Consider the following 26,157-nt stretch of genomic DNA (forward strand, 5'->3'; position numbering starts at 1 on the left):
GATATGTTCAGGACAGTGGTTAGACAGCAATGAGCCACCCAGACACTTTCCAAAGGCAAAAACCCATCAAAAAAAGACCATGGTTACTGTGTGGTGGTCGGTTGCTCCTAGTATGATTCACTAACCATAACCCACCATACTCGCCAGACCTCTCGCCAACCAGCTTCCATCTTTTCAAGCACTTCGATAACTTTCCCACCGGTAGAACCTTTTCCAATCAGGACCAGGCAAAAACGGCCTTCGTCGACATCATCGAATCTCGAACACAAAATTTTTATTCTGACGGAATTACAAATGGACAAAACAGCCTGATATTATTTACCTTATCTTATATACTCATATCAGTGCAATGCGTTCGGCCTCTGGTATCATTTCAAACGTCTTTTGCAATGTCTCTTCAAATGTCTCCTTCAACTTCTCCTAGGCAAAAAATAGGTAAATTCAATGTAATCATTCTTGCTAGAAATATAGTACTATATTACATTTAATGATTATTCAATGTACAGCATTTCAACAAATAACAATAAGTTAGATTACTTATTTTTTCTATAAATAAAATACCAAAACCTTTTATAATATGAATTGGTTTTACCGGAGAAGTCGATCAAGATATAATTTCACTATGCTAAGCTATAGATTGTATTAAAATGAATTTATAAAGCCTTATGATTAGACAGTGCACAAAGTATACATAAAATGATATTAATAAAAAGATTCCCTTCAAAACTATAAGCCAATCAAATGAAACAGTTTTCAGCATATCAGGGTTGTTATTGATCAATTCGTATTCAAATAATTAATTCATTTTTTATCTCTGTTATAAATATTCTTGTTTTTTGGATCAATAAAGATTATTCATTAACATGAAACTAATGAAATATTTTTTGTTTGGAATGTACAGCAGAAATATAATAATTATGAAATAACGTCTCAGCTGCAATAGGGGCATCTTTTTAATTGCCAATAAGCCCTATTTACTGATATATTGAACGCTTGTGTTCCAAATTTAAGCTTATTCAAGCGACTAGATGTCCAAAAATAAGATTTATCACAAAACTTCATCTCGTCCCACGACAGTTTAAAATTATTCACAACAAACTCTTCAAAGAATTTTATGATAACCAGAAAATACTGATATAGTGACAAAAAAGTTACATTCAGAACTCTTATTATTGAGAGAGAACAAAGACAAATGTTAAAGAAAGGTTGCCTGATATTTTTGATAGTACAAAATTTTGAATAGAACTGGCCAATACTTGATGAAAATTCATATCAAAACTTACTAATGAAATTTATTTTGATTTTTTCTATAAAAGGCTTACAAAACCGCGACACGTGTTTCGCTATACAACAGCTTCCTCAAGCAGGATTTCCTGCTTGAGTATATCGAAACACATGTCGCGGTTGTGTTGAATGTATAAAGTGGAAATCAAAATAGATCTTATTAGTAAGTACAAAATATTTCGAATAATAATCCTACCTATGAAACTAATAAAGTTTCCCATGAATATGATTAGTCTACTGCATAATCTAATACTTTTTGAAAATGTAATACTGGTAATGGGTAATATATTTCAATTTTGTTTAAATTTTTTTAAGGTAAAATGAGTAGCTAATATCTAATAAGGTTCTATTTCAACTCAGCATTTTCTGACATCATTAATTCATGTTGAGCTTTCAGTCTCAAATTATGAAAACTTCACAGATCAATTCCCAAAAAGGTGTTTCCTGTTATACATTCAATATTCGAAATATCAACTCCAATACTATTGAATTCTCCCTTAGATCATTTGACGTTATTCTGTGGAGCACAGGAATCAGTTCATCATCTAGACTCTTCATATAAATAGGAGGCAACTTCGTTCCATTGCTTCCAGCAAAATATGAAACCTAAAAAAAAATTAATAAAAATATTTCCAACCTGACAAAATGGTTAAGGCCGATTTTTGGAATTTCTTCCTGACGTTTATATATCCTGAGTTAATTAATATCCGATGACTGGATATTATGACTGCATAAAGCGTGTTTATTTTAGCTTTATCTGTATGTATGTATGTATGTTTGTAACCCTCATTATTGCTTGATCTGTACGCGGGCAGATGCCGCTGTACGCAACTTCTTGATATATCGTCATTATTGCTTGATCTTATCGCGGGCAGATGGCGCTGTACATAACCTCTTTGATATAATTCGAATTCATTTTACATGTATTTCTTCATTTGAAAAAAGCATTTTATTTATTAACACGCGCGCCCGCTGCCTTATTTGTAACCCTCCTTTGCGCGCCTGCGGTCTTGGGCTTGGTAACTGATTTTCAGGCTCCCTCTCCGGAATCAGAAAATATTAATGGTAATTTTTCTAAACAATAAACGGCTGATTGATCCCAAAGTTTAGATGAAACATAGTTTAAAAAGACTAAAAAACACTCTTTTATAGCATACGAAACTAAAAAATGAAAAATAATTATAGTTTTAAAAACTAAAAAACACGATTTTAAAGAACATCAAACTAAAAAGTTAAAAATATATTTTTTTAAATAAGCTTAAAACAATAACGAACGAAAAATACTAATATTATTGTGAAAAAAGCGTGGGCGCTTTGTGTCAAATTTTTTGTATATCAAGCGCCTGTCGCTTTTTTTACAACAATACAATTTTTCATTCGTAATTGTTTTAAGCTTATTAAAAAAAAAATTTTTCACTTTTTAGTTCGATGTTCTTTAAAAGCGCATTTTTTAGATCTTTAAACCATATTAAAAAATTCAAACGCTACAAAATAAATCAATAAAAATTTTATTTCAAATTCCATTTCGAACCCACACAAATGATTTATTCTCACAGACTGAACTACACCCAATTAAATATCTACTTAAACTTGAGCAATGCAAGAACATGTATAAAATAAAAAAGAAAAGAATCAAAATCAACAACGATCTACTAGTCAACAACCAGTTTTATGAGTATAATAGAGGGAGTAGAAATGACTTGCACCTGAGCATGGTAAGAACGAACAAAGGATTATACAATCCTTTTACACAGGCTATAAAAGTCTTCAATGAATTATCTGTCCATATACGTGAGTTGCCGGGCTATAGTTCATTCATCAATAGTTTAAAATAACATCTGAACCTCGAGTCACATGTCTGATGCGTTACTACTATGGGCTTTGTAGTGGTTTACTAGTTTTTGTGTTTCACTTGTCATATTGAATGTTTGTGAATCCCGAGACTAGCATTTTTGCTGATTAGAGAGCATAACAACATATTTTATATTTATAGTGTCTTAACTATGTTGAACTGTACGCTGTTGTTATATTTTTAATAAAAAAAATATTTTGTTGACTCAGCTAATACCTGCACCTGGATTACATAAATTGTCAATAACATTCGTCGACATTTTTCTATCTGCCGTCATGATGTTCGCTATTCTTGAACTTCTTAGTGGATCTCTTTTACCTCCCGTACCAGTCGGCTGTGACATCCTTGGTGGGGGGCAGTGAATTCCGTGTTTTCGAACAGAATCCTGTGGTTTCCTTCCCTGAGTGCGTGTTTCGCCGCAGCCGACTTGTCTGCTTAGCCTAGTTTCTTTCATGCCCCTTCAGCCTTGTTCCCAATAATCTTTTGGTAGTTCCGATGTAAACCTTTCCATAAGTGCACAGTATGTGATACACTCCTGCTGCTGATAGTGGGTCCCTTTTGTCTTCCAGCGATCTGAGACTCTGTTGTATCTCCTTGGTGAGTTTGAAAACCGTTTTAATGTTGTGTTTCTCCAAAGAGTTTTTCAATTCTGTGACCCTAGCCTAGAGGTAGAAGCTAGATATGCGTGTGAAACTAACTGAACAGGCGCAAAGAATATATGAACCAGAGCATCTCGAGGAAGAACAGGAACGTCTTCAAGTGGCCTTGAGATCGAATGGATACAGTGTACCCGAGATCAACAAGGCCATGACACTGAAGAGTTCCACGGTTCAAAACGGGAAGTAAGCTCAGATGGTTGCACGTGCGTATCTATCATATATCGCTGACTAGGCCAAAAGGAAAAATCGGCTATGGCAGAACACGCACTCGGTGAAGGACATCACAGAATTCTGATAAATTGAATAAGGCTTCCGCAACCGGTTAAACGTTACTGTCTCCTCTTTTCCTGTTGTAGTTCTATCGTATTTCTATGGCTTTCCGTACAAGAGCGTGATCCGCGCTTAACGAAGGAGATCACATGATACTGTTTGCAGATGTGAAACTGCTTGCCCCCGATCATGAATACCACAGTCGGCTTGTACGGGAAGCCATAGAAATTCATAAACATACGGAGAACTCTAACAAAAAAGAGGAGGCCGTAATGCTTAACCGGATTTGGAATCCCATACTTATATCTTGAATGAATACATCTTATGTAATACCACCATGGAAACGGTAGGAGATTCACATAATCACAATACAAGAAATGTAAGACTGAAACAAATATACATGAGAACAAAGAAAAATCAGGATTCACCCATCTATATAGAGGAATCCAGCAATACAATAAACTTCCTGTAGACTTCACAAATGTTGCTTCTATGACTGAATTGAAAAAAGCTTAAAAAAAATTGTATTCAAACATGCTGATAACTGTTTAGAAAGTAGGCTGATTGAGTATAATTTTACTATGTTGAAGCTATCAAATGATAGTTACACCAACATGTAGTTGTGGAACTTTATTTTATTTTATTATTTTCTATCACCTTCAAAGTCCATCTTTATGTTTTCAAATTTTTGTCTTTATATACATACTTTTTTTTATTATTGTGTTATTGTTAAAAATAACTACAAGATTATGTTAATCAAAGAATACTTTGTAGGCCATAACACCAGATCTATTCTGATTACTGGCCAATTATATGTTTATAAATAAAAATAAATACTTAAAGATGACGAAGTGGCAACAGGGCAATGCAATTTTACGGCTCTTAGAGACGATAGGTCACTCATTAATTAGTCAAGTATAAATACTGTAACCAATAACAACCCGCTAACAGGTACGGCGGGAATAGATACGTCATCAACAGTTAATAACACCGGCCAATACCAACACATCAACAAGAGAGGCGGACTACCTGAGTCAACACAAATACAAACTACGAACTAGAAATCACCAGTCATCGGTGAATCATTAAGATGAATAAACATCTGAAGAAGCCAGCTACTCGTGCCGGCGAAAGGTTAAGATGCAGTTCCACGGATTTCTGTTTAAAAACACGAAACTCATTGCCCCCAACCAATGTTATTAACAATTTACCTAATCCTGGTAAAGGTATTAGCACACCAAACAACCTGAGTCAATATAAATACGCCTTACGCAGCCGTAATATCCAGTCATTGGAAATATTAACTCAGGATGTATAAACCTCTGAGGAAGCTAGCCACAAGCGTCAATGAACCGTCAGGAAGAAATTCCAAAAATCGGCCGCCTTCAAACCCGAAAAATAGTGACACTATTTCCAACTTATCAAGTAGATGGAATTCAATCTGTAGACAGGGTGTATGCCAAATGAAGTTGTTCATTTCGGGTGGTGATTACTTGTCATATTTTATAAAAAAAGGGATGATTTTTTATGAAAGTACTTTTCATAAAGAGATTCTAGAAAATGCAACTTTTCTTTATTTTTGTGTAATTTAGTTTTGGTTTAATTAATTACATAATTCTCAAATGACGTTCAACAAATAATAAAGTGCATGACAACACCTGCTCTCAAAACATCAACAGTCTCAGAGGCTTCTTCATTTTATAGTAATTTCTGCATCAATAGTTGAAATGGACTATGAATTCATTGCTCTGAAGTGGCTCTGTGGAATTTAGAAATTTAACAACTATGTATAGTAACTAAAATAAAGCAAGTACAAATTATTGTTACCCAATACTTGTTATGTTATTCAATTTCTTTCTAACTTCAAAATTTCAATTTTCATGAAAACTTGAAAAACAATAATTCTTGACATAAATGATTAGAAAATGTTATCAAAACTTACATCGAATTGATTTTCAAAGAAATGCAAATTAGGATAAGTAGGAATCGCAAGTTGAAAGGTAAGACCCCGTTAACCAACACCAAACTACCAATTTGCACCTTTGAAAACTTGTAACATTATGTTTGATATAAAAAATAACATATATTATCAAAACTTACTTGAAAATGAACTTCAAAAAAGAGTATATGAAGACATAAGTCCGTGTTAGGAATCGCACATAGACAATTAAGATTTCGTTAATCTGTAGCTCGCACAACTTTTGAAGGTTGTGATTCGTATGGGGACGACAACTGATTATTGGAAGCACCCATTTCAACATTTTTTCAACGAGTGCTAACTGAGGTACCGTTTTCTTATTATTTTCCTTGTGTAGTGTAGTAAGTAACTTAATTATGAAATTGAGATACCACATGAGACTAGGAAAAAACTTTGTGCCACGTTATCAGTTAACCAGTGTTTGAGAGCATGCGACATCAAAGCATTCACGTGATAAGCATTGGAATTTTCGAGTAAAATTTCAAACGGATTTCAAAATACATGGATTTTGAAAATTTACTACCTGGGCTAAAAAGTCTCGGGCTTAACACATAGATGGCGCCAGCCTTATTGCATTCACAGCTTTTTCTGTTAGTACTAACCTTTAAAAGACAGCTGTTGAAATTTCATGATATTCTTCTTGCGAGTTTGTGAGTTACTGTGCCAAGTGTGACACTACTTTCGTTATTTTTGAAACTATAGATCAAAAACAATTTTGTGTTTCAATTCGTTCGAGCGAAGCAATGGCTGGACTCTGCTCCATCAGAAACAACAATTTAACGTTGGTTTGCTGACTTGAAACGTGGTCGTTGAGACACCGATGACGCAGAAAGCAATGGACGTCCAAATGAGGAAGTTACACCAGAAAACATAAAAAAATCCACAAAATCGGTTGGAATGTTCGAAAAGTGAAGTTGTGTGAGTTAGTTTACATTGTAAATATATCAAAAGAACCTGTTGGCTTTATATTTCATGAGCATTTGACTATGACAAAGCTCTGTTCAAAGTGGGTGCCGCGCGAGCTCCCTGTTGACCAAAAACAAGAACGTCTTGATGATTCTGAGCAGTGTTTGCCCATGTTTAAACATAGCATCGATATGAGACAATGGATGAAACATGGATCCATCGCTTCACTCCGGAATCAAAACGATCGTCATCTGAGTGGAGAGCAACTGGTGAACCTCATGCAAATCGTCTGAAAGCACAGCAATCGGCTGGAAAGGTTATAGTCTCGGTATTTTGGGATGTGCGTGATTTAATATTCATCGACTATCTTGAGAAAGAAAATATCATCAACAGTGAATATTATATAGTGTTATTGAAGCAATTGAAGGCCGAAATTGCAAAGAAACGACCGCATATGGCAAAGAAAAAACATTTCGTTTCACCAAGATAACATACTGTGTCACAAGTTAATCAAAACAATGGCAAAACTACATGAATTGAACTTCGAATTACTCCCACGGCCACCATATTTGCCAAATTTGGCTCACTGGTAAGAAATTTCGTTGAATGAAGAGGTTATTGCTGAAACTGGGGCCTATTTCAAGGCAAAAGATAAATCTTTCTACAAAAGTGGTATTGAAATGTTAGAGCAGCACTGGAATGATTGTGCGACTCTTGATGTAGATTACGTTAATGAATAAAGCCAAGTTTTAACAAAAAAAAAATGCGTTTTTTTTTTTCTTTGGCCCAGGATTTTTTCAGCCCATGTAATAGTTTCACCGAAAACATAATTGTGCATAAATTTCAACACTTTCCCAAAAAAGTCAACATCCTTATAGAGTTTTTCCTAAAAAACAACCCACTATTAAATGACCTTAGCTCAATGAGAACAATGTTCACAAAACCATCAAGAATGACTGAAAATGACAAAGATAAATAATAATAAAAATAATAATTACATTGTCTTCCTGCAAGGTGACTCTGATGCCCAACTTCTGGCAATTGTTTGTCAGTAAGAGGTCTAGATATTTGACTAGAGCATCGCAAGTTGCTTTTGCAATGCTTTCCGATAATCTAGATACGTCGATTGGGTCTTGATTTTTGGGACTGTCCTCTCCGTTCTGAATGATGAAAACTTCTGTCCATCTAATGATCCTGTTCCCGTTAACGCAGACATGATTTTTCCCATTATGGACTCTGATGGATGGTATTCCACTCAATGACATACCGTCAATGGCTGATGTTACTCTACACAAATATTATAATAGTTACTTTCATTTAGAAAAGAAAAACAGATTAATAATACGAGCAATGACAAGAGTGACAGGTACATTATAACTATTGTCAAATATGAAAAATGGCTATGAAATAATTGAAATTTCTTCAAACAAATACATGGATTGAAAGATGTTTCAACCTCAACTTCGATATTCTAAAACAAAAACACTCAGTATTTACAATTCCATCTTTTAATATTCCAAGTTCATAGACATCAAAATTGATACGATTACAGGATATAGAAATATAAAACAGTCTCCAAATACGCACGGATACATATCGAGCATTTTACCTCAGTACTGTGACCCGAGCAAAGTCGCAACCTCAGCATATGAATCTTTATAAATATTGACGGGGTCAAGATCATAAACAGAAACTATTAAGTATTAGTATTCAGTATTCATTGATCACTCTTCAGGAACGGTTGCAGAGCATTTGTAGAATTCAGCATCTCTCCCTCGATCCTGCTGGGTAGCAGTACAATGTAGATTTTTGGTGATTCTTTTATATATATTTTTCAACTAATGAGTGATATTTTACTGGTATCTTTTTGACAATACTGTTTTGACAGATCACCCGTGAATAGTGTCTTGTATCATTGTCATACTTGTTCAGTTTGGTCTATAATTTAACCATAAATCGACTTACGAATGAACAATGCTTGCAAGTTATTGAATTTTATTATCAAAATTCATGCTTGGTGAAGAAAGTGCATCGTGCACTTCTTCCAATTCATGGGCAGTTTCGTCGGCCTACTGAGGGAGCTATTCGGAAGCTTGTGACTAAATTTCGAACCCAGTTTACATTATTGGACATTAAACCACCAACCCACCCGCATACGTAGAGTGAGGACCGAATAAAATATTGCAGCTGTATCAGCCAGTGTTCGTGTTGACCGTGAAATGTCGATTCGCCGCCGTTCGCAGCAATTGGGCCCCTGTTACTCCACTACGTGGAAAATTATGCGAAAGGATTTGGGTGAGATAGAGTTTCTCAACTAGGAGATTGTGATCGACCGTATCAAACGCTTTACTCAGATCAAAAAATAGTACGAAAGAGCTGTTTTTTGAGTTCAAAGCATCATATAGTTGCAAACATAATTCTGCCATAGCAGAACTGGTAGACTTGTTTTGTCGAAAACCGTGTTGAGATGAGCCTAAGAGATTTCGAGATTCAAGGAAACTTGTTAATCTTGTGTTGAAGGCCATGTCTATGATCTTTGCAATCTGACTCTGTAAGCAGATATTTCTATAATTATTCATGTCATCTCTCGACCATTTATTTTTATAGATAGGTATCGATTTAGAGATTTTCAAGGAATCAATGTACTTTCCAGAGGTGAACGATTTATTAATTATATGTGCTAATGGTTTGCTTATTTGCTCTTTCACAAAACGAATTACTTTGCCATCTATTTCGTCGATACCAGCTGACGGTTTCGATGTAGTTTTTGTGATAATTGATTCCACTTCATAGGGTGCTATTGGTGTTAGAAAGAATGAGTGCTCATACATTGGTGACATCGTTAGCCCACTACGGTCTGGGATAGTACCTGATGTATTAGTGAAATAATTACTCAAAATGTTTCCGATTTGGGTTGGGTCAGATACTGTATTATTGTCTATAATTAATTGGTTGATTGTGTTACTATTTGATACACCTATTTTCATTCACTATTTTCCAGCTCTCTTTTGTTATATTTGATGAATTCTACAGTCTATTATTATTGAATGTGTATCTTGCTTGCCTCACTTTCTCTATATAAATTAATTTCAGTTGTTTGTATCTTTCTTTAATGATACTATATTACTCATTTCGTATAACATTGAGTGAATTTAAATATATAATGCTATGTAATGCATTGGTAGCCATTTCGTGATGATTTCAATAACTTGTTTATACAAAGCTACATGCCAATTACTCGATAGAGCCTTGGTAAAATTCGTCCACACTATAATAGGGCCTTTCCACAAGGAATTCTTTTACTTTCTTTCTGAATTTATTTTCGTTTGGATGCTATCGTTCAAATATCTAAAAATCTCACCATCAAAGCAAGATACATACCCCACATTAAAATTCACATCGTTTTCGCCCCACACAATATTAATAGTTTCATCTGAATCAGCATTTACACAGCCGCAAGCTATTGTGTGGTCCTTCATCGCCCTCAACTTATCCCTGATTTGCTGCATGTGTTCTGGCGGTACTTGAATCATCAGTCCATCTTCCACTATGTTGGATTTTGCAGTAAGTCCACTAGAAGATTTCAGGGCACCATTGAATACTATGAAACTCGCACCAGTAACTGAAATAATTTACAGATAGATGTAGTGAGTATCTGAAAATTTACAACACATTTGTAGCTATTGTACAATTTCATAATAGTAGACATTAAATTCTCCAGAAATATTATTGCATTATAAGAAAAACATTGCTGTCAGATTGTGATTCTATATATTTCATCATCTGTTCAGTATAATTTCAGTACGTCACTTCAAGAGACACATTAAGGCAAAAACGTCAGTCATTTCTGAGGAATTCAGTGACTGGTATTTTGGAGTTATAAATTAGTCAAATTCGGGAAATTGAAGCATTCCTTACATACGAAACATACACAGTGTGTGAAAGCCAAATGGAATAGTTTCATTATTTCGATTACGGTACATATTTTAACAAAATCCCAAAACACGTCAAATTTTAATTATAATTTGACATACTTCAACGGAAAAATGCTACCCCTACCTTCATCTCCCGTCGAATGACAGGTACAACCACCAGTTTTTTTAGATATATCATTTGAAAGGTCTCGTCATTATCTATTCAAAAATGTTATTGTTTTCAAGTTTATTGCAACAATTAAATTAAAATAAATTAAAACCATGTGGTTACCGAAATTCGATAAAATACACTCAAATCTTATTGCAATATACTCAAAACTTATTTCATGTTGAGGTATTGATAATAAGAAAACAAGTAAAAACCATAGTAATGTTCTTTTTAAATGGCTTCCTTTAAAAAACTTGAAATAATTTTCGTGGCAACGTTAGTTTGAAATGCCTTATCAACTTGTTTTGTATGTTAGAACTAGTGCCCGACCGAAACTGGTTTTTACGACTAAAACCGAAAACGAATTTCGGCAACGGTCTCGAAACCGAAACTCCCTTACAAGGATTATGTTTTGACGGAAAAACAAATATTAATGACACTTCAAAAATACAATTAAAATAGGTGAGGTGTTTATTGAGTAGGCATAGATTCTTCTTTTGAATATTATTAATGGGTTTTCAAAAATATTAAACATAAAATTACTTATTTGAGTTGTTACCTAATATCACTTGTATGAAATTTAACGAGCCGAACATGACCGATCACAGCGCGGAAACTCCCGAATGCAGTTTCGGTTTCGGTCGTAGTTTCGGCAGGTTTGCCGCCGAAACCGAAACCAAACCGAAAGTTTTTTTGCCGAAACTCGACCGAAACCGAACTTTCGGTCGGACACTAATGGCTAATATACCAGTAACGTTGAATTTTTAATTTTTGGTGGGTGGCATGAATGCATAATTGATTTATTTTATTAGGGTTCATGAGCAATCGAAAACCATTTGAAAATACAGTTGGTTTAATACTATTTAGATATATCTTGTACTATATCAGTTATCGAGGCAAATATTATTGTCCATTTTTATGCTTAATTCGTGGATTCGAGCGATCTTATTATTGTATATTTATTTGTTTGCTGGCTTTATTCATGAAAAAAATGAATGAATAATTACAGAAAATTTTAATTGATCGTTCATTTTCTCAGTAAAATGGAATACCCATATCACAATTTATTGGTTTATTCGGCATTGAAAATGTATGTCATATTGGATCGATTCTGCTTGTTTTTGCAACACTGAGTTTCAACTTTTTCTTAGCTGACAGCTCGCGATGACTGGTCCAGTCATCACCCGAAGACGATTGTAGATACTAACAACCGAAACGTCGTGAACTAACGTGACTTGGAATCTCTCCAATTTTTATTTTTATTTCCTTTTTCATTTCTTTATTTTAATTTATTCAATTGTTCTATTTTTACTTGTATTTTATTTCACTATTATTTCATTTCAGGTTTATTTTGGTTAATATAATTGTTATTTTCAGCCATTCATTTTCAATTCTTCTTTTTTATTTGTTTCAGGGATTTCAAATTATTTTATATAATAGACAATGGAAGTCTGAACTAGTGAAATTCAATAAATTGCAGTTGTACAGATTGAGGATTGTAGAATAAATTGAATATTTGAAATGATTTTTTAATCCAGTTCGCTATATTTAATTTTTTTTCATAACTATACATTATTAAAAAATGCATAAAATCATAGTTTAGGTAGGTAAATATTTTGTGATCTATCGACTTTGTGTACTGATTTTAGATATAGAACTTATTTGCAAACATGATTTTTTTGTGTACATTTCATTACATGTGGAGAATTTTCCATTAATTGAAACGTTAACAGGTTCATATATACGTCCATAATTAAATTGATAACTATAGGCTTCGTAAATTTTACGATTTGGCAATGTTGATATTTTTAATAATTAATTACGGGAAAAGTACAGTACTTAGAGAGATGAAACAAAGTGCATTGTTTTTCAATATAAAATTTCTATCAAGTGAACTATAAACAAAAAATCATGAAACAATCCCATTGTAGTAGTTTGGGCAATGCTCCTTCAATTAATTCAAATGATATATTCATCCTAAACACTTACCTTTTCTTGGTTTATTGTGAATATTGATTGCGTGTGTAGAGTAACAGTTTTCATTTCCCTGTGTATCTTGTATACAGACCAAATGTGAGTCAGCTTGTTGACTGAACACCCCAGCAAATGCCAATATGTGATCACTTGTGTTATTGAGAGACTTTATTACCTGAAACCAAAGACAAATGTATTCCATTGTTGGAAGGTGTTTTATGTATCGAATGACCTCTTTGATTCGTCTGCACAAAGATTTGTCTGTTCGTATTATTCAACATTTGGTCTTACTTAAACAAAATATAAATCCATAGACACACCTGTCACTCTTGTATTAGTTACAAGTACTTATAATCAATCAATAGTAAAACACATTTTTAAATATAACTTTTTATTAGCATGCTTTAAAAAGAAGATAAAAAGTTTTCAAATTAATTCGGACCCATTGATTTATTACTTAACAGAATTTATATGATAGTGTTAGTATCCACAATTCGGGTTATCACCCGCAGACGATTGTGGATACTAACAATCGAAACGTCGTGAAGAAACTTGGTTTGGAATATTTTAATTTTGAATTTTCATTTCTTGTTAATAATTTTTTTTAATTTTAATATATTTTTTTATTTTTTGGTTGTTGCTTGTATTTTATTTCACTGTAATTTAAGTTTTTTTGCTTAATATCTGTTTAAATCTGTTTTTTCCGTTAACCAGCTATCGCACCTCTCTAAATGACAACTCTCAAAAGTCAAAAGCTAAGGACTAACGGGGCCTTACCTTTTAACGTGTAATTCCTAACTGGTAATTCCTAATTGTTATTTTTCAGCTAATCTTTTCAATGTTTTACATATTCTTTCAGGGATTTCAAATAAGCATAAGGCAAATAAGGCAAAAAGTCTCTAGGATAAAAAGTATGACAACTGTTAAAATTTTATTGGCAGTGAACAAGTTCCTGCACGGGGGTTTACTTTACAGAGACATCTTAGTGCCCTCTTCCGTAACATCAATACAAAAGAGAGAAGGGATGAGTTGCATGCTCCCCAAGAAGATATTCCATAACGTAGTCCAGATTCAATAAGTGCATAGATATTAGGATATCCTAGATAGTAATTTTGAGTTTTGTCGAGTATTACTGTATCTTCGAATGAGATAACTGAAGTTCCGCTACATCTGATTTGTCGATTTGTTCGAGTCGACAATTTCTCTTGTGTTCAGAGAGAGCGGTACCCGAGAATACCTACCACAGAGAAGCGACAAAGACGGCCATTTGTGCCCCTTTCTCGTAGACGCATGCGTCGACTTGGTTGTCTCCACGTCATTCTCGGGCTTAGTTGTCTTTATTAGTTTGTGAGCACTGAGCAAACATAATGAGATAGGTAGTTAGTTACAAAAGGTACCTACCTAATTCAGTATGCATTAAAATTATGCTATTTATGCAAGAGTTTTCAGGAGATAATTAGTTTTGAAGAATACATCGTGAGAGAAACAGTAGAAAATTCAGAAATTAAAATTAAAACAATGCTCGAACAGGACAAGCGATGTGTGATATCTATAGATGAGATGGCTTTAAAATCCATTTTTTTTTTGATACAGGATGTGATGAAATTATTGGTTTCGAAGATATTGGAGAGGCAAATAAGAGGAATTCCATATGTAGAAATGTTCTCGTTATTATGGTTAGAGGACTTTATTCTCCCTGGAAACAACCGACTGCTTTTTTTTTCATTGCATCACAGCTACCAGCAAAAAATCTACGTGATATTTTGGATAAGTGCATTTCTAAATTATCCAATATAGGTCTGCTTATTGATGGCATTGTGAGTGACATGGGCTCTAACTTTTATGAATTGTCAAAGTTATTAGGGTCACTTCAGAAGAATCTGAATTTGAGCTCGGTGGTAAAAACTTGTTTATATTTTTGATCCAAGTCATTTGATAAAAGCCACTAGAAACAATTTTTCAAACATTCATTTCATTTTGAAGGCAAAAGTACATCTTGGTCTTTTGTGTGCTCTTTTTATGAGCAAGACATAGGGCAATTTTATAGATTCGCACCAAATCTTACCAAATCACATATCAATCCAAACAATTTTAAAAAAATGAAAATGAGTCTAGCAACACAAGTTCTAAACCGTACAGTTGCCAGTGGAATGAATGCATTCGTGGCAATGAACTTACTTCCTGCTTCTTCTTTTGGTACAATACACGTAATAAAGACATTCAATAACCTTTTTTATTTGTTGAATTCGTGTTCTTTACGACATTCCTATAAATACAAAAACGTTTTAGAAGGTTCGAAATTCCAATTAGATTTTTTTGAAGAGGCTCTGAAGTTTTTCAAAAATCCTGAAATTGTCAATTCAGAGGACAAAAATGTCACAAATCGAGTCAGATTTAGATAATGTTGGATTATTTCCATGAATAGTGTAATTAAAATATGGGATGAGCTTTCCAAATAAAATTATAAATATTTAAAAACGAGACGACTCAATTCAGATTGTCTTGAAAATTTTTTTGGTGCTGTAAGACAACAATGCGGAAATAATGTTAACCCGACCCCCATAATAATAATAATAATAATTTTTATTGGTCTCAAGAAACATAAAGTTCGTAGACAGGTCAGTAGAAAAATACATTTAAAAATTTATATAAGGTCATACATTAAAATTGGTTAATGATAAAAAATAGAAGGTATAATGCAATAGAAAAGCTAAATAATACATAAAAACAATGGCATTATATATTATAAATATATAAAGTATGTATATAGATAATGATGAATTGTGCTATCAGTATAAATAAAACTACAGGTTTCTGTGGGTCATGAAGATATTTCTGTTTTTCTTGATGAATGTTTCGAATTCGATTATACTATAGAAACAGTTATTTGATACTATCTGTTTTAATTGATTTTTGAATTGCGTCGAGGGTCTATTCCTAAACTCTGTGGGAAGAAGGTCGAAGAGCCGTATGTCGTCTCTTTGCGTTCGTTGCAGACGACATAATGGCACCAACAAATTGTGTTTGTGTCTGGTATCATGAGGGTGAATTGACGAGTGTGTTGTATGTTCATTTATCTTTGACTTAACTGTTATTATACTTTGATAAATGAGCAGTGAGTAGATGGTCATGATTTTTAATGAAGGAAATAGTTCTCTACAACTGGTATCCCATGGTACATTTAAAATAGATCTTATTGCCGATTTCTGCAATGTGAAAATTCTCGTAATATGTGTAGATACTGCATTACCGTAACACTGTATTCCATACATCAAGTGACTATGAAACAATGCATAATACGCAGATACTGTTGCTTCCATGTTTGTGACACGTCATATTTTTCTTAGTGCAAATATCACTTGCGACAGCTTGTTACATAAACAGTTTATATGAGCTGTCCACCTCAGTTGTGGGTCTAAAACTATACCTAGAAATTTTATGTGCTCATTTTCAACCAAACTATTTGTACCATTTACACTAAAGATTTCACAGCGGGTTTTGGTCTCATTCAAAAAAAGATCATTGGCTGTGAACCAAATCTTAGCATGTGCCATAGTATCTTGATAAATAGGTAAATGATCAGTCCCCTTTTCAAGTTGTATACAGAAAGTTGTGTCGTCGGCAAACATATTTGTTAGTAAATTATTGCAGGATATGGAATCTGGCATATCATTTATGTATATCAAAAATAAGAGTGGTCCCAGTACAGAACCCTAGGGCACCCCTCTCGTTACAGACATATACGAACCCATGACATTGTCAACAACTACTGCTTGGCTACGATGAGATAAGTATGACTTGAAGAAATTAAGACAGGTACCACGTATCCCGTATCTGTTTAGTTTTAATAATAAAATCTGGTGGTCTACACAGTCAAATGCAGCTGATATGTCAGTGAAGATTCCCAAACAGTGTTTATACTCCTCAAAACAGTTCTCAATGTATTCAGTCAACGATTTTAGGGCATCAGTTGTAGACAAACCTTTTCTGAATCCATACTGGTAAGGACCTAATATATTATTTAAATTAAGGAAGCTAATTAATGAATTGTAAACTACTCTTTCTAGTATTTTTGAGAAAACAGGAAGAATAACAATTTGTCTAAAATTACTTGGCAATGAAGGATCTCCTTTTTTATAGCACACCTTGCCTTTTTTCATACCTTCGGGAAAAACATCTTCCGTCAAGCACGCGTTAATAACATCGGCTAGTGGTTCAGTTAGAAAAGGAGTACATATTTTAACGATAAACATATTAAAACCATCCAAATCTTCGCTTTTTTTATTTTTGAAGTTAACTATAACAGACTTGATATCTGATGGGGTGACTGGTTTGAAAAATAATGAATTTTGTAATGGGGGTAATTTTATCAAAGTCTCAGGTTGAATATTTATTTTTTCTAATTTTTGGACAATGCTTTCGGCATAAGTAACGAAAAAGGTATTTAAATCATCTTCACTTAAGTTAACAGGTTTTACATGTTTTCTGTTTCTGCCAATTTCTTTATTGACAATACTCCAGACTGTCTTCTGTTTGTTGTCAGATTCCATGATACGTTTATTGTTCAGTGTACGTTTGGTACTGTCCAACAGTTTGTAATAATTCTTTTTATAGTCATTATATATTTTCGAGTTTTCAGAAGTTGGATGTTGTTTCTGCCAAGAGTGTAGGAACATTAATCTGTTTTTTGCATCATGAATTTCTGGTGTCAGCCAGTGTGATGTTGACCTGATAGATGGTCTTGCATTTTTTGGAGTGAAATATATATTATGGAAATAGCTGAAAGTTGAAATAAAAGCTGAATATTTTTCATCTGCAGTTAAGCTTTCATACAATTTCAAAGGGCATTCCGGAAGTTGTTTTGCCAAAATTATTTTCATTCCAATCATATGAGTTGTAAGAATGATTTAGATGATTTATTAATCAGTATACAATCCACAAAAATAAATGATATATTCATATCAGATAAGAATCACTTTTCTCCAGCCTTGCCCTTCCGGATTATGATTATAAAAATGAAGATGTATGTACTCAGAATTCATTCATTTACGTTTGTGGATACATTTTTAAAAAAGCTCTTCAAGTTCATACATGTTATGTGTGTTACTCTTTCAGCAGGAAGTGCAGGACTTTGGATGTAAATCGTCTGTTGAACTATTTTAAAGCTTATACTACGGAAAAAAACATGTTTTGAAATTTGCGCTCACCACCAGATGAATTCATTAATTTTATATATCAGTTGAAATGTTTATTTAACAATCGATTTACAGAAATTTCTACTGGGGGAGCAGTTTTGAATATATTATTCAATATATATTTTAAAAAATCTTGGAAACACCTGTTTCATGAACAGTATACTCCAATGTTTATCAAACACGGGATGGTTGCTGGAATACCTAAAAAAGGATGCATACATGGAAGATATCAATACTAGTATTTCTAGTATGAAAGGTGTTTTAATCAAATCGTTCGCAGAAGTTATCAAGGAATTATGGTCAGAAGATTCATCTGATAGAGTAATTAACACAGTCTACTTCAAAAATCAGATTCAAAGATTAGCCCCTCGATAGATGGGTTTTGCCCATCAAGACGCCCACGAATTCCTTCGATATCTTTTAGAAGGTTTACATGAGGACCTCAACAAAATTACTGAGAAACCTGAACCGATCTAAACTGAGACTGACGAAAAATTGAGCGATAACGGAAAAGCACAAGAGTCCTGGCAGATATATTTGAATATGAACAACTCCAAGATTGTAGACTATTTCGTTGGTCAATTAAAATCCACTATGAAGTGCACACACTGTGGACACTCATCAGTAACCTTTGATCCTTTCTGGGATTTGTCCCTTCCCATACCAAAAAGATCTGGCCCAGTGAGTTTGTCACATTGCTTGGATTCTTTCACAAGAGAGGAAACTCTGGATGGAGATGAAAAACCAATGTGTTCGAGGTGCAAGCAAAGAAGAAAATGTACAAAGTCCTTATCAATCTATAAGTTTCCCCGTATTTTAGTAATTCATTTGAAAAGATTCTCTCCGACGGAAAGGTTCAGAGGCAAATTGAAAGTTTCCATTGACTTTTCTTCAGATGGATTAGATATGAGCAGTTATGCAGCAGACAATGTGGCTCCTTGTCGTTATAATCTATATGCTCTTTCAAATCACAGTGGAACTACTTACAACGGGCATTACACAGCATATTGCAGACACCCATAGAGTGGCACGTGGCATGAATACAACGATTCACACGTGTTCCCAATTTCGCCAAAATCACTTGTGAGCAATGAGGCATATGTCCTCTTTTATGAACAGGAGGGAACGAAGCAGCACCTTTGATGTGATTTTTTTTTCTTCTTTCCTTTTTTTTTATAATCTTAGTTCTTTGAATTGATTTGTATTTCATGATTGTTCCAAATTTCATTATTTATTGTTCAAAGTTTGTATACTTTTTATATTGTGAAATGAAATCTGTTAAAACAGAAAAAAAAAATTTCAATACATATGCAAATGCAATTATTCAACCTAATGAAGGATGTAGATTTTCTGCATCCTTGTGAAAATTTTACAAAAATGTACATAATTAAGCTATTCATAAGAATGAAAATTTTTTATAGTATCAAATATACTAATAGAGATATCAAAAATATCAAAGGTGAAACTGTAAAAAGGAAACTTAAGATTTTGTCACATTTTAAAATTAAGAGGTTTTGGTAAAATATCTTGTTTCATTATTTTTTCATTCGGAACCTCACTTAATTAGAACCCTCAGATTGTATTGATGTTGTTAATCAAAGTTTAAGTTAAGATTACATAAAATAACAAAAGTCACTTCTATTCATTTCATCCTTAGTGGACTTATTTATTTCAGAGGATATAAAATAATTATATAATATAAGCATTATTCAATTATCGTAACTTTATTTTAATTTTCTATCTAATGAATTGGATTTACAAAATAAAGTAATTTAATTCATTTCTTAAAAGCCAATTCATCATAAATAATAATAAATTGCAACATAGTTGAATATTCTCTATTATTACTGCGAAAGTTGTTCAATTAGCAATATAAAAATTTAATGGAGTAAGATTCCCTTCACACTATAATTTTATATTTCACAGTGTGCCCACGTACTATACTAGAATATGAGAGTAGGTATGTATTTTTATTAGTGTATATCGCTGAGAGGTCATTTTTCTCAGTGAACCAGCTTGTTTATCACTCAAAATCCTCGGTTCGGAGTTGGGACACCAAGCATCAAAGGATCCCACATTAATGTCGCTTCTCTGTGGTAGGTATTCTCGGGCGGTACCAACACTTTTTTTTGTGGTTCAAATGTAGACCGACCCGTAAAGGTTATCTAGGGTCCTTAGCTGACTATGGGCTTTGTCTGATAGTTTTTGTTGCCCTAATAATTGGTTTCACGTTGTGTTTCCGTAATATTCTTCAAATCCGGTCAGTAACATTTTTACCAAGGAAAAACAAATTTTTCCCTTGACCAGCCTAGCTGGTTCTTTAAACATATTTCATCTCTTATCAAAAGAATTGTGACGAATGAGTAAGTCTTTATATGCAAGACCTAGAAAACACCTTTTGACCGTTCCTATCCAGACATTTAAAAGCCGAATCAGTTTAATATTTATGGGGAAAATGTATCCGGGAAAATGCATTTGTAATTTTCATACCTGATCATAGCGATTGACTGGGATGGTCACAGTGGTATTTTTGTCTTCCATATGGATAGTTAACCCTCTGATCTGAGGAAGAGTATAAGAAAAATTTCTAAAATCAGCTAGCAAATTGATGATAGTGTGTCCTATTTCCACAAAAACACTGTCCCTGTGTCTCGTGGATATGATGGGGCTTGGATAGTATCTGTAATGAAATTATTGCAATAAATTCATTAAACGACTGGTTGCCATTATTTTCACCTATATTCTGCTCCCAATCTGAGAATTAACCTTAAAGGAAACAACTTTGCCCAAGGTGTTTCCCATCGATGAATTAAAATACCTATCAAGTACGGATCTTTGGGTTTTATGATGTTTTCCACACATTGAAAAGTTGGACGGATATAGACGAATCCTGCATGATTTTTAGAATCTAAAAAATTTGTAGAATTGTGTAATGATAATCCCAATTCCTTCACAGAACTGCCTGAAACAATGTAAATTTGTGAAATGCGACAACACAAATGACCATACTAACCTTTAACTGCATCAGTGTAAATATTATTGATATGATAAAAAATATCTTTGGGTACAAATGATTCTTCGTCTATGTATTCTAATAATATTACAATTTCATCTTGTCCAACATTTATCATTCCTTCGGTACAAAAACACCAGGCCATTTTATTAATGCAGCAGCTCATATCAATTATTTTAGCATGTACATATAAACTGAGATGGACTGCGAATGTATGTTGACCTTGTTTCAGCATATCAACCGTTGCAGAATTGTTAGAACAGTCTGTATAAGTGATGTCTGCAAAAAATATAGGTATTTTGTATGATAATAATAATGCATAACGGAATGGGTGAAAACGTTTTTGTTTGTCAATCAACTTTCAGAATTCGAAACTTGTGAAAGTAAAGGTCTCACTTTTTTGGGAAAGAAAGTTTTTGGCTTTCTACTACTCCATCTTGATACAAAAAAAAGAAGGATGAGGGAGTCTTCCAAAGAAAGAAAGGAAGTAACTCTATACATGGATGTGTAGATCATGCAAAGAAGTAACTTTCAGACACAAACTGGAAGAAAGTCCTCCTGAAACATCTACTTTTATATAAAAAATCGTAATTCATGACTGAAGTGTGTGTATTTTCTATAATGTTATCCAATTTGGTACTGAAGAGCCTTAGGGCAAGTGTCTTAAGGCGAAACATCGGTGTATACCAGTGAGGATGGCAGTGTTCTATGTAAGTGCAATTTTTGTTACCATTCATTTAACACAATGAATGTTTGAAATACGAACTGAGTAGAGAAAAGTATCTTCTGTATAATTCAGTGTTCATATAGAAGTATTTGTTTCGAAAGAATTTTTTCTTTCGTATAATTGAATGTTTATATGAAAGTAGCTGTTTCAGGAGGACTTTCTTTCAGTTTGTGTCTGAAAGTTACTTCTTTGCATGATTACACATCCATGTATAGAGTTACTTCCTTCCTTTCTTTGGAAGACTCCCTCATCCTTCTTTTTTGTATCAAGATGGAGTAGTAGAAAGCCAAAAACTTTCTTTCCCAAAAACTAATCACTCCTAAAAAATATAACCTCTTCAATTCAAATAAAGGTCTCACCTTTCAGCAAACAATTTGAAATTTCAGATCTATTTAACGTACCAACAAATCACCATCTTCAATTTTAATATCAGAAAAAGCAGTTGTCATTATATAAACAAAAGTTGATAGCGCTATTTTTTGCTCTTTAAAAAATATACTTCTCGGCAACGAAACAAAGTTCAGTGAACGTATTCTAATACTGGTGCATATGGTGGAGCACATAGTACAATAATTTATTCATTATGAATGATCAACATTCGAAGATATTCCACAAGTAATAAGCAATTGATATGGCATTCATTACTGTGCAAAAAAACTATACAATCCATAAAGGAAATTTGCCCGATTGAAGGAGACGAGAATAATAATTTCAGAATGTTAACTTATTTGGGCCAGTCACTGAAGAAGAAATTAAGAATCTGGGACGGAAAATAAAAAACAAACACACATGTGGAGATGACGAAATACCAATAGGTCTGAAAAAAATATTTATAGATAATATTTCCAAAATAATTTGCTACATAATGAATAACTCATTTAAATATGGAAAGTTTCCAATATAAAAAAGGGTATTGTGAATTGTTTGAAAATTATAGGCCTATAAGTGTCTTGCCATCGTTTTCTAAACTTTTTGAAATGGCGATGTGTGACAGATTAATTAACTTCATGAAACATTGTAATCTCTTAAACCCAACTCAACACGGATATATTAAAGGAAGATCAATTGACACAGCAATCATACAGTTTACTGAAAACATTATTGAGTCATTTCATTTGAAAATAACGAAATACTTCTTGGAATATTCTTAGACCTTTCTAAAGCATATGACTGCCTTAATCACACATATTTATTGGAAAAACTTATGACTAATTATGCCGATGACACAACTTTACTGGTTCCTAGCTGCAACTATCGAAATTCAATTACTAAATCATCCCAAATTTTTAGGTATACACATCAATGAGCATCTTCTCTGGCATACCCACATTATAAATTTAGGAAAAAAATTGAATCAAATCTGCTACTGTATAAGGATTATTTGTACCGCCAATCTTGTCGGAGCAAATTCAAGGATAACATATAATGACAATACATGCATTATACATTTATGAGTGTATATTGTATTTATTCAAACAGAAATATAAGTTCTTGGAAGCAGGATCAAATCATACTTACCCTTTGCGGAATGCAAATATATGTTTCCCTATTCTTAGACTAACACTAACAGAAAAGCATCCGTCATATGCATCAATCAAGTTTTTTAATAAATTACCACAAAATATCAAATTCTGTGAGAGCTTTAAACAATTTGAAAAATATGTGAAAGATTTCCTTATAAACTTGGAACCATATTCAATTCAGGAATATCCGAATTACAGTTAACTTCATTTTATATTAAGATGTTTTTATTCCTACTGTATACTGATAGTTTTTCTTTTTAATGTTTGTACAATCTGTCTGACGTTGTTGCATTTTATGTTGCAGAACAATGTAAAGCATACCCTCTAATATATTATATTATTATTGTTATTGGTTGTGTCAAAAGTTTAATCCGTTTTAATGTCATGTGTTTTTGTAGCTCCATATCTCAATAAATATTCATTAAATTGAAAGGGTTATATTTTTAGGAGTGATTATTTTTTTGGGAAAGAAAGTTTTTGGCCTTCTACTACTTCATCTCAATACAAAAAAATATGGGAATCTTCCAAAGAAAGGATGGAAGTAATCAATTTTAGAAGAAATAACACTATACATAGATGTGTAGATCATGCATAGAAGTAACTTTTAGACACAGAGTAGAGAAAGGTAATTTTTGTATAATTCAGTGTTCATATGAAAGTATTTGTTTCAAATAATTGTGTAATTTAATGATTATATGAAAGTAGCTGTTTCAGGATGGCTTTTTTCCAGTAAGTCAACTAGATGTTTATTTAGATTTTCATAAAGCTTTTGGTTCAAATATATCGTTTATTTGACCAATTACAGTTTTTACAAATGTTCTATCACTTTTTAAGTCAGAAAGTAGTACATGAATTATACAAATCTCACTATTTTATTATTTCCGGAGTTTCACAGGCCTTTGAATTCAGACCTTTATTATTTGAAATTTTTATAATCAATCTCCAAAATTTCTAAATTTACTTTATGTTCACAAGACAAAAGAATTAGGTATTTTCAACTTTGTAAAATGTGAATCATTCAGTTTGGATACTTCCCCCGAAGTTATTTTTTCCCCAAATAGCAATACTTTATCAACACACAAAATTCCTTTGTACCCATTCTTCAAACTAACAAATATTGCTTCACTAAAAATGTTCTATCCCATGAACTAATAGTCCGACAGCTGTCCGACAGCTGTTTAGGGTTAACTGAAAATCATTGGGATTAAATACTAGTAACGTCATCTGTGTGTTAGCCTACGAATTTTTTAGCCCACATAATACCTCCAATTAGGAAATTAGGTTCTTTTCTAAATAATTTTCTATATGTATATTGAGGTAAATTCCTTTTAAATTAAAACATACTATTACTAACCTGTTTTACATCTTGTCACAAGAGGTGGTAAGCTGTTTTCACTCTTAGGGATAAATGTGTTTGTTTCTGAATCAATGATGGGCAAATTTATGTTGACTTTTCCAATAGATGAATTATTTTTCTCCAGTTTCTTTGTTTTTGTGTTATTATAATTGAAATCATTGTCCAGATTCGTCAGATCACTTCCAGGGCGAATACCATCACAAAACATGACGCTTTTGTTTGATTTCGCCTTATTTGAACCTTGTAAAAACAAATCAAATGTACAGGAATTCGTGAAAAATTTTTCTAAACTTGTTACCAACCTTTTCGTTTCAGTACGCCCACAGGAACCATTATGGCTGGTGGATTGGTACTACTGCTTCCAACTTGCTCCAGTGGAGATATTGTGGAACAATACTCCAGTGGGTTATTTGGATTGGGGCGATGATGGGGAGAATTTCCAGATTCGGGAGAGACGTCCGAGCTTGAACTAGTATTTGTATCTGTATTCAGTATATTATGACATTTGTTGCAAACTCTAGCTTCAGCATCCAGATACTCCAATTTGAACCGAAGGTAACAGCATTTCGAACAAAGAACCTTGAAATAATTGAGAATATGTCTTGAAAGCTGAACAGTTTGGAATATATTTATATTTCATGTTGGTCTCTACTATTTCTATATCGCAACAATATTAGATGATGACACAATTACTAAAGTGTGCTAACTAAACAGCTAAAGTAAAAAACTGTTAGTGAATTGACACCTATTCTGAAATATGGAATATTCTATAACAGATACCAAAGGACAGAGTGGAAGGTACGCCACCGTAATCGATTCTGTAGTTGTCAATGAATGAACATGACGGAAATTACCTTTTCCAACACCATGGTCTAATTACTTTTATCAATCATGGTTTAGATTATCTTCTAATGATTCCAATTTGGATGGAGTATTCTTCAGTTTTGGTGTTGAGTAACATCACTTTCATCAGATCAAATAGATTGACTTTCAGCGACCGTTAGAAGTTCCGGTTTACAAAGAGAAAAATAAGTGAAATTTTGAAAATAATAACAAGGCTGTTCAGAATATATAATGAAAGCCGAAAATAAAACCAAAGCTACATGGTCATTAATCAAAAAAATAACAAAACCCAACTACCACAAAAACAATATCCTAGAAAGTTTTTCAAAAAAATATAAAGATTCACAAACCATAGTAAATCAAATCAATAAGTATTTTAGTGAAGCTTGCCCAGACCTAAATAAACCAGATAGCCCAGATTATACAAAAATAGAAGAATGTGAAGATGCTTTTTTCTTTGAACCTACCACTCCGCTTGAAATAATAGAATGTA

The 26,157-nt window shown here is 33.1% G+C and overlaps 1 protein-coding gene across 1 annotated transcript in view; it reads right to left on the minus strand.

Moving 5' to 3' along the window:
* Positions 1-453: 453 nt before the first annotated feature.
* The window catches only part of LOC111501938 (Smad anchor for receptor activation), a 41,860-nt gene continuing 16,156 nt past the window's right edge, over positions 454-26,157 (minus strand). The window contains exons 5-13 of the mRNA XM_074174111.1: positions 25,124-25,400; positions 24,819-25,061; positions 21,215-21,493; positions 20,938-21,163; positions 20,692-20,881; positions 13,022-13,181; positions 10,331-10,571; positions 7,948-8,236; positions 454-1,890 (exon numbers count right to left, since the gene is read on the minus strand). Of these exons, the coding sequence (XP_074030212.1) occupies positions 1,732-1,890; positions 7,948-8,236; positions 10,331-10,571; positions 13,022-13,181; positions 20,692-20,881; positions 20,938-21,163; positions 21,215-21,493; positions 24,819-25,061; positions 25,124-25,400 (2,064 nt within the window). The 3' untranslated portion in view covers positions 454-1,731. The remainder of the gene's footprint in view (positions 1,891-7,947; positions 8,237-10,330; positions 10,572-13,021; positions 13,182-20,691; positions 20,882-20,937; positions 21,164-21,214; positions 21,494-24,818; positions 25,062-25,123; positions 25,401-26,157) is intronic.

Source organism: Leptinotarsa decemlineata, unplaced genomic scaffold, assembly GCF_025532065.1.
Source record: "Leptinotarsa decemlineata unplaced genomic scaffold, Ldec_3_MD MMD2_tig00000505_RagTag_RagTag, whole genome shotgun sequence".
Lineage (NCBI taxonomy): Eukaryota > Metazoa > Arthropoda > Insecta > Coleoptera > Chrysomelidae > Leptinotarsa > Leptinotarsa decemlineata.